At 26.4% G+C, this 16359-nt stretch overlaps 1 protein-coding gene across 1 annotated transcript in view; it reads left to right on the top strand.

The window, feature by feature from the left end:
• The window catches only part of LOC101236710 (tudor and KH domain-containing protein), a 76062-nt gene that overhangs the window by 34905 nt on the left and 24798 nt on the right, over positions 1-16359 (top strand). Inside the window, exon 4 of the mRNA XM_065806005.1 lies at positions 7101-7274. Coding sequence (XP_065662077.1) covers positions 7101-7274 — 174 coding nt within the window. The remainder of the gene's footprint in view (positions 1-7100; positions 7275-16359) is intronic.

The following is a 16359-nucleotide window of genomic DNA, read 5'->3' as shown; positions in this document are numbered from 1 at the left end:
AAAAAATGTCAGAAAAAAGTTTCTAAATTGGAAAGTAGCTCTGGACCCATAGTTTAACCATATTTTTACCTCTTTTTTACCAGTGTGACACAAATATAATATATAATAATTTAGCATTGGACTGTTCTAAATATGTTTAAAAAAAAATTGCCTCTGATATGTAAGGAATGGGAATGAAAATGTCATCATTCAGAAATATAAACATTAGCTTTTTACTAATGAAAATAAACACTTTATAAACTCTTTTTTCAATTCTAAGGTCTTTTTATTGGAATTAAATGAATTACTATTATAGGTTTGTATATTATGTTAAATGTATTAATATTTATATGAAAAAGTTTTTTATTTTTAATATGTAAACTGATTAAGGTGTCTAAAACCACCCTCCAAACATATGTCCGATACCACCCAATTGTACCTCATTCACAAATACTAGTTTAAAACCAGTGAGTTAAAGTTTTAAAGACCTTCTTAGCATACACGCACACACACACACCCCTCCTTTGGCAAGTGCCAAAACCTACTCCTGACTCTTTTTAAATAAAAAAAATCTAATTATCTTTTAATAAAAAGCAGACTTTATTGAAATTATCAAAAAGTGTTTATAAAAAAAGTTTATTTAAACGCATTCGTTGTCGTCGTTGTTTATTATATTAAGAATATAAATTGTTTTAAAAATATTACATTCATTATTAAAAAAATACTTTTGAAATAAAAGTTTTTTTTTAATATTCTATGATAATTTATTCAATGGTGTTTTTAAACTTTATTTGAAAGCATTTAGCTTAGTGCAAATAAATTTTATTAGAAAGTTTACATAGCATAACAAAAAAAAATTTTTTTTTTTAAATAACTTAGTTATGTATAACTTAATGTATTAAATAACGTTTTTGACTTATTAAATTTATGGATTCATCAAAAAGTTCATTTAAAAGTTTTTGTTGTTATTTATAAAATTAATTGTACAAAGTTTTTTTAAAATATATTCATTGTGAAAAATACACTTTTTAACAATATCTTTCGATAATTTAAATAAATGTTTTTTTATAGTAAACAATCTTTAAAAACAATTTCTCGCTTTATTACCTTATACTTTATTTAGCGCAATTTAAGTATAAGGTAAATAAAATATAAGGTAATAAAGCAATTTCCTGCTTTATTACCTTATACTTTATTTACCTTGTACTATATTTCTCAAACGTTTTCAAATTTTTATCCGTGGTTAAGTTGTCGCAAAAAAATAATAAATGCGTGGTCATGAATAGAGTGCGATTGCACGCCTTCCTGTCCACGGCTGATGTATGTATGTATGTGTATGTATGAAGAGTGTATTTTCAAAATGCGATTTATCCATTTTTGTGGTATTGAGATAATTGACTTTTTTCGCCACACAATTGTGTCTCTTATATTTAAAAAAAATATTGTTACTTAATGTATATATACACAAAGTATATTAGATAATGTTAATAATTGAAGTATTGGTAAATAAAAAAAAATATTTTTTTGTTTATAAATTTGCATTTACTTTCAAAATAGTGTATATCCAATTACAGCTTATTAGCAAAGTGCGGTATATCCATTTTATAAAGATATTATTGAAAGTTTAAAAACTTTAAAAGACCTAAATATCTTTTAATAATTAATTTTATTTAGGATATTGTATAACTCAGTGTATTTAATGTTTTCGTAATTATATTTTAATGATAATGTGAATGTAAACAATGTTCTGTTAAAGTAATGTAAATTATTATGTTTCAAAATTCATGATTGTGAATTCAAATTTGTTTCAGAGAGTTAAATATGAAACCATAAATCATATTTTTTTATTTTATATTCAATTTTAAAGTTTAAAAAATAGTGATAGTTTAGTTGTAATAGTGATGATCAGATTTTTAAAATATTGCTTTTTCAAGCAATGAAGCATCAACACTATATTTATTTCTTGCTTTGTCCATAGCAGGCATATAAAAGTAGAGAAAGATGAGAATTGATGCATTGGAAAATGCATCAAATTTTTTAAAACATCTTCCTTATCTTCATAGGCCATTAATTTTTTATTTCTGCCTTTATTTTCAAGTCTGTTTAGGATAAATGGACAATTGGTATAACATAAACATCATTGTTATATTTTTTAATGAAAGAAAATGGTAAAAATAAAACACTGCAATAGCTTCATGTTTTCTTTGCAAAAAAGAAATTGTTGGTTTAACAAACAAATAAAAAATAAGTATTATTATTGAATGCTTTCCATAAAAAGAAACAGATAACAAATATATTTAAACTCATTAATATAAGATGTCTTTTTATTATACTTTCTGTCATTCCATAACCAGTTCAGTTCAAACAAAAGTATAAATAAACACTAGAATAAAGAAATGCTTTTCTTTTTTCTTGTTTCAAGCATTTCATGTTTTTTTTTTAATGTTTAATATGAGGTTAGATAACACATTAATCTAGTCCATCGCAATCCGCCATTTTATTAACATGACTTAACAAGGTTTGCGCAGAAGTAATATACATGCCACAGATTGGTCACAGTTATTTACATTTTAAATAAACTTTGAAAATAAATTTAAAATTCCATACTGTGTTTTGAAAATCACTCTTTTTAATCACTCTTAGCAACAATAACCACCATAGAAATTCTTGGCATTCTACCTAAAAACTTATCCAATTGTCAAAGTCAATTTTATGCCACTAACTTATAAGTTTTGTCCACATCTTATGCATCATTTGGCATTAGTTTTTGACATTACTTTTAATACCTTCAATAAAAATCCGATAGGAGTGATTATAAGAAGAAATCTTATGATTGGAGAGGCTAAATCATTTTGTTTATTATTTGGTCGTTCTTGAACTCAGTTAAATAACTCAAACAAGTTTTTGAAAAATATGTTTTAGATTTAAGCTTCAAGTCATTTTCTTTTGGAAAAATGAATAGCTTCTCATTAACCCATCGAAGGTGTTGCATAATTTTTTAAGTGTACAAGTATTGTGTGTACAAGTGTACAAGTATTTTAAGTGTACAAGTATTTTAAGTGTTCAAGTATTGTGTGTACAAGTACTTTAAGTGTACTTAATTGTTCAAGTATTGTGTGTACAAGTACTACAAGTACTTAACTGTACTTTGTAAAAATATTTTTAAATTATCTAATAGTGCAAAAATAAACATAAAAATTAGTATTTTTAAAAAAAGTTAATGCCATTCGAATAATTATAAACAGTAGTGTATATTAAGTAGGGTCAGAAAATATAAGTCCAGCAGTCATTGCTAATGAAATGAAGTAATACTACAGTACTTATAAAAAACTTATAAATAAAATATTAACTTTAAATATCAATTTAAACCTTTGTTAGTTCTGTCTAATGATTTGATTAAAATTTGAATAATGTTTATATATTTACATAGGGTTTCTAACAGCTGTTAACAGAAACCGTAAAATAGCTGTTTTTTAGCCAAAATGGTAAAACAGTAAACAGCTATTTTTTGCTACCTGTTTTTGATTTTTATCTTAATATTTTTTTCTAACAGAAAATTAAAAAAAAAATTTAAAAAATTTAAAAGAGCAGTTTGATTTTTGAACGATTTCTGGATTTTTTATATGGAACAAAATACAAGTACAAAGTAACAAAGTAAGAGTGTCCTCTATGAATAAAACTTATTTATTCATAGAGGGCACTATGAATAAATAAGTTTTATTCGTAAAAATATTTGTTTTGTGAAGCAAGTTTTATTTATAAAAATATTTGTTTTGTGAAGCGAGTGTAACAATTGTTATGAAACCAATTCCCTATGGACAATCATTTCTTATACTCATTTAAAATAATCCTTAAAGATTGCAACACAAGCAGTTCCCTTTAGAGAATTATATGAAAACTCTATAATGATTGCAAAACTATTTCCTTAAGAGATTCATTCAGCATGAGGAATTTTTGCACGAATGGAATAAAAGCCGTAGCACTAAGTTCAACTGAGTTGTAATAACGATACGAAACACTACACATAGTTTTAACATAATATAATTACTTGTAATAGTTTAATATAATATAGAAATAAATGTTAAACAAAACATGATACTGATTCTCTTTCCTTTAAATAAGAATACAAAACATAACAATGAGGTTGTTGTTATTATTAATTGTAAATATTATTGGCTCAACTAATTGAATTTGTGATTAATTATTTTAATATTTCGCTAGAAAGTAGATATTATTTTTATTATGAAGAATATTTATTATATATGTATATATAATATACACCTAAATTCAATAGAGATGTCATCTGTTTGCAAGTTTGCAACAAAATGAAAAAATCCTGTGACTAAGGATATAAAAGGAGTTTGCAATCGCTGCAATTATGTCATGAAGTGCTCTGGAGGATCTACCATGAGCTTAAAGGCTCACTTAAAATCGAAGCATGGAGTTGATTGGTCTCAAACTGAAAAAATTCCTCCTGATCAAGTTGTAGCAGAAAAGAAACCTAACACAATGCCTAATTTTGTTCAACGTAAGAGCTTAAATGAAATAGTTTCTGACATGGCCACATATGGAATATCCATATGTGGCCATGTCAGAGCTATCACCAGAAATCAGTTTATTCGCAATGCAATCAAAAAAGAAAGATATCAATCAACGCTGATTTTCATAACAAGAAAAATCAAATATACAAAGTCAATACACAAAGTCTTGAATTAATCTACTTTGGGCTGACTCATAGCTTCATCAGCTATGCAAACATTTCATGGGCAAGTACTCGAACATCAAAGCTTAATAAACTGTATAGTTTACAAAAACATGCTTGCAGAATCATTTACTATAATGACAGGTATGAACACGCTTAACTCTTAATGAAAGATATGAAAATGATAAATGTGTTTGAAATAACTGTCTATCAGCATTTAATTTTTATGTATCATTACAATTACAATGTCTATCCTATAAGCTTTAATAACAAGTTTGAATTAAATAAAAGTGAAAGCTATAATCTTAGAGCAAATATGTTAAACGCATATAAACTGCCTCGGATAATAAATAAATATTCAGAATATAGCATATTGAGGTCCTAAAGTATGGAATACCTTTTAAAAATGATTCAAAGGTACAGTGAATTCGTTAAGTTCATTTAAGTTTATAACAAAAAAAGAAATTTTCAAAACTTGAGAAACATTTTTGGTTAATGTTACTACTCAACTTTTGTTTGTTGCTTAACAATCTTATTAGCGAATTACTCATTTTATAAAGATATTTAATTGAAATTTTATTACATGTATATTTTACAAAACTTTATTATGTATTACGTATTACAATATTTTAATGAAATTTTGTTAAAGGGGCTCTATGAAAAGATTGTGATGACGTACTGTCATCCTCATCTTCTTTGAGCCCCTATCTGTTTTACTTACTTTTTTGTATGAAGTACGAAGTTGTAAAATTCTTATGTTATATTAAAACAGAAATTGTTTTAAAAATTGGGAAGGGAAGAAAATTCAGTATAAATGTTGATGAGTATACAACTGTTTGCCGCCGCAGCTTCTTCGGAATAAATCTTCATTGTAGTGGAGAAAATAAAACATACAAATTGGGATTAGTTAGCATCTTTGGTTCGTGCAATACTGAAGCAATCATTAAAAATATCAAATCACTTGAAGAGTTTTTCAATTGAATTTGAAAAAGATTTTGTAGGATCAACACAAGACGGTGCAATCAACAAGAAATATATGAAAATTGTCAAGATTATCGACCTGTATTGCATTAATCATGGGATTCACTTGGGAGTAACTGACACTTTGTATAAGAAAAACGACCGAATTAGTTCAAGTGAGTTGAATTCGGACTCTGATGATGAAGATCAGGTTAACAATTTTGAAAATAATGACATGGAGGTTGTGCAAGTAGATTATTCAGAAGTTCTGTTTTGAAAGAAGTTTCTGTTCTGTTTTGAAAAATGATGTTGTCAAATATATCAGAAGTCGGACCGTTAGAAATCAAATATTTTAGTCGAAAGTAACTCAAGCGTTTGAAGCTTCAAATTGCACCTTGACAAAACATCGTTGGAATTCCATCCCCACAATGATTGATCCACTGATTAAAACAAAACTTTGCCTGTTTGAGACATTAACTGAATTAAATATGCTTGATCTAATCAATAAGGTAGATTTTAATGCTTTGTTGATGTTGTAAACTGCCATGGAACCAATCAAAATTGCTGTTGAGACACTGAGTCGTGAGAGTTTAACACTTTTGACAGCTGATACTGTTATTGGCTTTATGCTGGAAAAACTTTTAAATTTAAATAACAACATTGGGAAGGAGTTATATGAAAATCTCAAGAATCAAACGAGTGAAAGATGGAATAACGATGTAATGAACTTATTAAGATGACTGAGAGATCCTACAAATATTCCATCAAGAGACACTTTGCTCTTTGCTGGAAAATTGAAAATTTTTGGTTTTCAAGGAGATAAAGAAACTTCTGATTCTGACGATTCTGAAGGCCATCAGACTAGTCCAGCTTCAAAATCTCTTCAAGAAGAGTTGGATTTATTGCTGAGAAAGGAAAAGTTACTCCCATTTCAACAGTCAACAATGAGTTCAAATAGCTAAACAGGAATTTTTGGTATTTCAGAACACAGCAAAAAGAACAGTAAATTTGGAAAAATTATATGAGGGTCTCCTTACAATTAAATCAACATCCACAGATGTTGAACAAGTTTTTACAATTTCAACAAACTTTTAAACAAAGATTCATTCACATCCATCGGATGAATCTCTGAATTCACTCGTGTTTCTTAAATTTTACTATAATAAAAAATATTGCTAGAAATCGGACTATTTTGTTGTAAATTCCATGAAAAACAGAAAACAATTGTTAACAGCTGTTTTTTTAAAACTTAAAACAGAAAACAGCTGTTTTCTGAAACTACCTGTTTTTGAGAAACTCGATATTTACATAAATAAATTTTATTTGATATACATAATTACATAAATATTTTAGTGCTTGAAATGCTACATTTATATAAATGTAGGTGAGACCGGGCCTCTATGGCCTTTATAGGCAAGCCTTCACTGCATATATATGTTATTTGTTAAACTGCGTTTAGGTGCAAAAATTATTGTCAATAAAGATCAAGATAGTTCAATTGGTGATCAATGTAGAGTACGCATAACAGGTACAAAAACTCAAGTTGATGATGCAATTTTGCTTGTTAAAAAAAAAGTCTTCCAAGAAACAGAATTTCATAAAAAGAATAAAACTAATGAAAACGCAAAGAAAGGTAAAAGTTTTTACATGATTGTATTTTCATGTATGCTTTTTATAACACTTTTTAAGTAAAGAAATTTTTTATTTTTTATTTTGATCAAGAACTTGCAGATTAAAAAATAACTTAATTATTAATTATTGACTTAATTATTATGTACATGATTTTTCTTTACAATTTTTAGAATTGTGTTTGTTTTGAAAAATGTTCAAAACATTTTAAAAACAAATTCAAAAGAATTTGTGTTTATATGGAGTATTTTGTAGAATATTTATAAATAATTTTGTATGAAATTTTTTTGTTTTTGTTCAAGATTAAATATTTCATATTTAGTTTTGAACATTTTTTAATTATTTATTATAGTTTTATTTATATTATATATATGCTATTTTTAAAAAAAGAAATAATGAAAACTTTATTTAAAATTGTTTAAATAAAACTAATACTAAAATAAAACATTTACGTTTGAAAAATTACATTTTTAAAGAAGTTTTTTTTAATGTAGTTAAAAATTTCTGTTTAACTACATTAAAAAAGCTTAACAGAGAGATAAGAATACAGTATTAGATCCAACAACATTTTCAATGTGTTTTTGGATTGCGCTTAAAAAAGTGAGGGCCTTGTTAGAAGAACTGACCAAAATAATAACAACAGTATACAAAGATGAATAATATATTTATAGTGGAAATGGAATCAGGAATAAAAAAATGACAAGCACAATAAAGGAAAGGCAAATGACAAACACAATAAAGGAAAGGCAACAGATGCTAACTTTGCAAAGGATTGTATGGTTTCTAAGATAGGTCAGAGTAAAGGATAATCTGAAAAGATGTATAGTACAGGATTCAGTAAGAGTGTTGCCACTAAATAATAAAATCAACAGTATTGTGATAGTTATTAACAGTAAACAACTTTTATTTGGCTTAAAATTCCATTTCTTGCAGTGATTAAAAAACATTTATACTTCAGAGAGTTGTTTATGTGGAAAAGATGAAAGAAATGATTACAGTGGAGTCCAGTGAGGTGGACCAGTGGAGTCCAGTGCCTTTCTCAAAACTGGTGAAAAGAAAGTTTCCATTAAAAAAAAATTTATATCTTGGGCCTTGTGATGACAAATGCACCAACGCATAAGCCTTAAGCTTAATGGAGTTTTTAGCATCATAAAATCTTTTTATTTACTTTTTATTTTTATTGACATTAAGCTTTTTGAACTATTGCTATTTATTAAATTACTGCAAAAATTTTATTTTACATAATAATGTTAAAAAATGTTAATTTGTTTATTATTATTATATTAAGTATTTTATATTAAATTATTTGTTTATTTTTTTTAAAATTTGTTTTTTTGTTTATAATTTTTTTTGTTTATAACTAAATAAATAAAAATATGACTAGCTGACTGGACACATAAAAATACGGGTGTTTTCTTCTGGTGTGTTGATGTTTTTAGAAATTTTAAGTTTATTTTAAAATCTCTCCCTTTCATTTGTTATATTATATGTCTTTATATATTTTATGTATATAACATTTAAAGAAAACTGTAAAATATATATATATATATATAAATATATATACATATATATATATATATATATATATATATATATATATATATATATATATATATATATATATATATATATATATATATATATATATATATTCTAGATGTCCTTTATTTTAATAGACCTGCATTTTGCATGTCTTTTTTGTAATCAATGGTAGAAGAACAATTCATTTAAAAAAATTACAAGCAAAAAAATTAACATACTCACCTTTTCTGCAAAAGTAAAGCTTATAAGAGATCTATAAAATGATTTTTTTTCCTCTTTCATGCATAATTTTGATAGCTCAGTGGTCTAGTGGCCTGTCATTGGTGTAATTTTGTGAGGGTTCAAATCAGCCCCTAAACACAATACATTTTTAATTTTTTTTAATTTGGCTATATATTTATAGCAAAAAAATAAATACAGCAGCACCTTCTGGAGTAGCAGGAGGGGCTTATTCATATTTTTCTTTATTAAGTTTTAGACCATCCACAGCTTATTAGGACTAATTATCTGAGCATGTTAATAACATAAGTCTCAATGTCTATCATGGTATAAGCTATTTATAACAATTAATATGTATATAACAGTTTTCTTCTGGTGTGTTGATGTTTTTAGAAATTTTAAGTTTATTTTAAAATCTCTCCCTTTCATTTGTTATATTATATGTCTTTATATATTTTATGTATATAACATTTAAAGAAAACTGTAAAACTTGATGTATGTTTTAACATTTCGTAATTTGAAGTTTACAAAAGTTAGATATACACAATCGTTCCAATTTTCTCATAAAAAAAAGTGCTGTGACTCTTTCTCGCCACTAACTCGGGTGTAATGGCTGCCATGAGTACTGTGTCAATCACTCATGAATAGGCAATAACATTAAGTCACTCAATATATAATATGATAATATTTGATTTTGTTTTATTAATGTTTGTTTATTAATATTTCTTGAATATTATATTTAAATATGTATTTACGGTTTTGCAAATTATAGTTTTTTTTTAATTTTTCAAAAGTCAGCTAGTCATAAACTAAAAACTTTAAATATTGCAAGAATAAAAACTGTGTAATAGTTTTTTAGTTTTTTTTTTTTACCGGCAGGTTTATGTAAGATTTATTAAATTTTTATTTAAAAAATGGTTGATGCATACCTTTACTTGTGTTATTAAAAAACTTTAACACACACTTTGTGCACATTTTTGATATTAATAAGGAATTTCTAGTAAATTAAAATAAAAAAAGTGGATAAAAGTCTTTTAGGTTTAAACAAGATTTTTTACAGATTTAAATTTAAAATTAATTAAGCCAATATTAATCATTACATGGTTAAATATAATCAATAATTTTTTCTTCATAAAATTTTATGCTATATATTTTGAAATGATATAATTATTTCAATATATGCTATATATTGAAATAATTATATCATTTAATACTTTTTATAAATTCATTTGTACAGAAAATTCTGTGCACTTTATGCAAGGTTAATGTAGTAAACTCTGTTAACTACTTCAACCTGGTGTTTAAAAGAAACTACTTTTCTCATATAATTTTTGTAAATATAATTTCAGACATAGCAAAAGTTAAAATTTTATTATATTTATATTTTATATAATCTAGCTTGTTTCAAGCATACATGTTTGTAATAAACGCAGCGTCTTTCAAGTGATAAAATCAATTGTTATATGGAAACCAAACAACTATGAAATTTATAAAAATAAAGCTAATTTAGTTAAAAATAGAGTTCTTTAAAGTAATATTTTAATTGTCTTTTGTCACTGTATTTCCAATGCCAGAAAAAAAGTTTTTAGCTTAACTCTTTCACTACCGCAAGCCGGTGACAGGTTTTTAATTTTTCTAAGTTTACAATTTATCTTGTTTTGTATATAAATTTTCATTTTAGACACATGTGTTTGTTGTAAAGGTTTAATTAATTCTCTACATAATCAAGAACAAACAAGAGCCATATTGTGTAATTATAAAAAGTAATCACTTGACAAAGTTAAAAAATCTTGAGTAATCCTTGATAAAAAAAACTTTAGTTACAAAAGTTTATTTTGTTACAAAATAAAGCAGCGTTAACACTGTAAAATTTAACTTGTAGAAGTGTATTAGTATTTAGCTAAGTAATTACAAAAGTCATTTGAAGAAAAACATTTTTATAAATTGAATTAGTTTTGGACATAATGTTTGCATTACTATTTATAAGGCAATGGTTTTAAGCACATTGCATTTCTTATTGTTCAATGATGCGTGTTAAAAACCCATTTAGTTGGAAAGTCTATTTGTTTACCTTTCTATTGATATATGCTTTTAAAGTCTTGTTCAAGTTTTAATTAGTTGTCAATGATAGTGTCAACAACAAATTAAATTCCAAATTTTATTTAATAAAATGTGCGGTCGCAGCAACTAGATTTTTGTTTAAATGGCTAGTAGGGAAAGAGTTAAACCAAAAAAAAAAGTTTTTAGCTTAACTTAAATAGCCTAGCTTTACGCAAATTCACCTTGAAATACATGAAATGCACTATGCCTAACGCTTTATCACAAGGTTTGATGTCTGCCTGAATCTAGGAGATTATAAGAGGCATAATTTTTGGAAGGGAAAAAGAACATCAACCCAAGGATCACCATGAAGAACGTTATGAAAAGAATTTGAGTTAGCCTTAAAGTAGTAGTTAGGCAGTAGTAATATATGACAGGTAATATATGGGGGTGATTATGGTAGTGTTCGGATAATTATGGCAGTGATAGGGTAATTATGGTAGTGATAATGTGATAATGATAGGGTGAAATCTAATTTAAAAGATAATAAAGGTCATGACTTATACTTCATTTTTTTTAAACTGTAAACTTACTTGTTACAAATTTATTAAAAGTTAGAGAATTTTTTTGATTTGATATTTAAAAACAGGCTTATTATTTATTATTAAAATTAAAACTGTATATAACAGAAGTTCAAAAGCAGGCTTTTTATTTACTATGAAAATTGAAACTTAAGTTCAATTAAATTATTGCATATATTTAAAAAAATCAAATTGTTTTTTGAACAAAACAAAACAAAACAAAAGTGTTTTTAGCAATGTGCTTTTATTAAATGAAGTTTTTACTAAAATAAATTCATTTGTTAGCATAAATTCTTCTATTTTGTAACAGAAAGTTGTATTCTATTTTGCAACTCTTTGAATACCTCATTTTTTGTAGTTTTTATCCTTTTAGTTTATTTCTGAATAACACTGTGTAAATATAAGTAAATTTTTTATTTGCGCAATAAAAAAATGTTTATAAAAAAAAATTAAAAAACATTCTTAGTTAATATAGAAGCACATTTAAATATTATTGTGATGTTTGTATACCGATTTTGTCACCTATTATAAAATTGTATATACAATAAACTTGTATTACTATGCACTTCTTTCATTGAGTCGTGCTTTTATGTAGATGTTCTATTCACTTCTTTTACTGAGTCGTGTTTTTATGTTCTTGGAAACAAAGGTTTTAGCTCAAAAGAAGATTAATTGGATATTTTTGGCCAATCTTTTTAAAATACACGAATCAACAAAAAAATCTGATGTCAGTGATTCTGAGAAAGTACAAAAGATCAAATCTGCAAAGAACAATGCAAACGTATAAAGAAACTAAATAAATAACAAAGGCAGTGAAGATTATATGTTTGTCAACAATTTTTATGATTTAAATTTGTGATAAAACTTCATTTATTTGTTTCATAATGATTAAAAAAATGTAGCACTCAATGTTTAAATATTTGAGTATTTAGATATTTTTGTTATTATTATTAAATTTTAGTAAAAATCCACATATTCGCAAATATATATCGCAAATAGTTCTTATGATATATGTTTTATTTATGAGCATTAGGGTGATTCAGATTGTAATAGAAAAAAAGTTCACAAAAAGCATTCTCCTCAAGATTGCCTGTGTTCCTTTATCACCTAGGACCAAAGATTAGACTAAAAGAAGCAATTTTAGGCATGCCATGTTTTATAAGATGAATTAACCATTAGTAAAATTTTGTGATTCTCTCAAATTTTGCAAATTTGTTATTTTATTATATATATATATATATATATATATATATATATATATACAGGGTTGCATGGTTTTAACCAAATGGTTTAAACCATTGGTTTAAACCATGGTTTAAACCAATTAAAAAAATGTTGGTTTAAACCAAATTAATGTTTTTTTAAAAAATGATTTGAACTTACAACAGGAAACTAAAAGAGGGTTATGTTCACAAATAAAACTAATCTTCAATATAGATGATTTTTTTTGAATCCATGAGTTTTGTTTTTGTTCTTTCATAGAATAGAGTCCTCAGTGTTATTATAGAACAAAGCAGTAATAAATTAGTAATAACACTTATTTATCTGTTTTCTTCTACAGGCAGTTTCTCCTTCAATAGGTTCATCAAGAAGCATTGCTTCCTGATGAACTTATTTCATCAGGAAGTTTTCTTAACAATATATATATATATATATATATATATATATATATATATATATATATATATATATATATATATATATATATATATATATATATATATATATATATATATATATATATATATATATATATATATTTATATGTTTAGCAAAAGTATAAGTAGTTATAACATAATTTATTGATACCACAAAAATGTCTCAAAAAACTGGGCGCAAATGTGATATGATTTGGTTAAAATATACACTAGTGACTGTTCCAGAAAGAAAGGGGTGTAGAGCAGTTTGTAATGCGTGTAGAAAAGAAATGGAAGGTCAAATTCAAAGGATGCATGAACATATAAAAAAGTGCAAGCAATCACAACCCCATGAAATTATGGATTCAATTGAAGATCAACAACTTCTTGAAGGTAATTAAATGAGTGCATTGTTATTTTAAATTTTATACTTTCCCTAAATTGTAAACATATATATCTAGAATAATTCAATAAACTGCAATTTCATTTTAAAGGTAACTCACCATCAACATCACAACAACAAATGAAAAGGTTCCAGCCCAATTCAACATCAGCTGATAAATATTTGAAAATTGATAAGTTTTTCACACGAACAAGCCTCAAAGAGAAAGATTTATTTGATCTGCAACTTGGTAGATTTATATACAGTACAAACTCTAGCTTCAGAACAGTTGAACACAAAGAATTTAAAAAATTTATCAATATGCTTCATCCAGGATACACTCTACCTAATAGAACTCAAATTGGAGGAGAAATATTAGATAGGGTTTACACAGAAGAAATTGAAAAATGTAATGTATTGAATGGGAAAATTGTAGCCATGTCTTTAAATGGCTGGAGTAATGTACATAATGAACCAATAGTTTGTATCTCTGTAATTACAGATAAAATTAACATTTTAGTAGAAACAATCAACACTTCTGGTCATTCACATACTGGTGAATATCTTACACAATTAGCAAAAGAAGCAATAAATTCTGTAAGACGTAAATTTGGATGCACAGTAAAAAGCTTTGTGACTGACAATGCAGCTAATATGAAATCAATGAGACAAGAACTGTCATCTGAAAAAGATATCATAACTTATGGGTGTGCTGCTCATATGCTGAATCTTTTAGCAAATGATCTTAACATTGAAAATGTGAGCAAGCATGTTACACAAATAATAAAATATATAAGAAATAATCATCAAGCTGGAGCAATTTATAAATTAAGCGGAGGAACAAAATTGCCACTTAATACTGAAACTCGCTGGAATTCTGTATGTGATTCAGTTGAAAAATATGTCAACAACTGGAGCATCATTTTCACAATGTTTGAAAAAAATAAAGAATTGGATCCTATGATTGGTAAAAAAGTAAGTGATATACAGATAAAGCGAAACGCAGAGGATTTATTAAAAATGTTAAAACCAATTGCAGTAGCTCTAGATACGTTGCAAAGTGATCAAGCAAAAATAAGTGACAGTGTTGAAATTTTTCAAGATTTGATGAACAGTTTATCATTTTTATCAAACGAAAAAAAAAAAAAAAATTGAATCTAGATACCATCAGGCTGTGATGCTCATTTACTGGCAAACACACTAGATCCTAGATATTTTGGATCTAATCTTTCTGAAAATGAAAATGAAGCTGCCATGAATTTCGCAGATAAAGAGTTCAAGAACTTGTTACCAATAATATTCAAATTAAAAGCCAAATCTGCTCCATTCGATAAAAGCTATTTGTATAGTGAATCTGTTTTAAAAAATGTATCACCAATAGAATGGTGGAAATCTCTTAAAATTGTGGATTGTAACATAGTGGATATTGAAGGTTTATTAAATGCACCAGCTTCTAGTGCTGGAATCGAAAGAATTTTTTCAACTTTTGGCCTTGTTCATTCTAAGTTAAGAAACCAATTGGGGGTAGAAAAAGCAGCAAAGCTTGTATTTATATATAGAACATTAAATAATGATGTATTGAATAATTTTGATGAAATATAACATTAATATTGATAAAGAATATAGTTTACTCACATAGTATGCGTTATGCTTTTTTTTAATTTAAAAGGGTAACTAAATACGGCATTTTTTAATAAAAACCTAATTTAAACCAAAAAAACCATGGTTTTTTTGGTTTTTTTTTTAAAAACCTATGGTTTTTGGTTTTTTTAAAAAAAACCGGTTTTTTTGCAACACTGTATATATATATATATATATATATATATATATATATATATATATATATATATATATATATATATAACAATATATTTTGAATAGAAATTAATATGGCAACCACTAGATCTTCTGCTGTGGTGTGGCTTGTTGGTAAACCTACACAAACTCTGTCGACTGCCAGACTTCCTTCAAGAAGGGATGTTCTTCGGAGGTTGCTCTTCCATCATATAGAAGAGAAACAAGAAGTGAAAAAAAGTATTTGGGCAACAATTGAAGCAGTTCTTGTTTTATGGGAGAGAGGAAGAATTCCAACTCAAAGAATTGACAATGCAGAAAAAAAGTTAAAAAAACTTTATGACGAATCTGTTGCTGAAAAAACACCGACGATCAAAACATTTGACAGCTGTCCAACAAATCTTGGACAGCTGTCAAATGAAAGAAGGACTTTTCCATGCTGACCTTGAAGAACTTTATGATATATCAACCAAAAATGCATCAGAAGTTATAAAAAACAATGAAGATAAAGCATTTTTACATCAGCAGCAAGAAGATCTATTAAGTTGTAGCATGGCAGGAATTGATCGGAATTTAACAACTAGGGAGGCACGGAAACGAGTCCGAGAAACTAAAATCAAAGCAGTAAAGCGGAACTGATGAAAAAACAGAACTCATTTCTTCTTCATCAGCAGTTGACATTGTGAGTTAAAGTAGCTCAAGTTCCTCGGATGATGATGAATATCAGACTCCTTCCACTTCCACCACACTGAGCACAAGTGGTTCAACGAAAAAGAAGATGAAAGTTCTAAAAAATAATGTTGTATTGTCTCTTGATCGTGTTCATATTTCTGATCGCCGTGCACTCTTCTTGGTTGAAACAGTTGCTCAGGCTCTTGGTCACTCTCTAAAAGT

The sequence above is a fragment of the Hydra vulgaris genome, chromosome 09 (genome assembly GCF_038396675.1).
Source record: "Hydra vulgaris chromosome 09, alternate assembly HydraT2T_AEP".
Classification (NCBI taxonomy): Eukaryota; Metazoa; Cnidaria; class Hydrozoa; order Anthoathecata; family Hydridae; genus Hydra; species Hydra vulgaris.
This window is presented reverse-complemented; position numbering and strand designations above follow the sequence as displayed.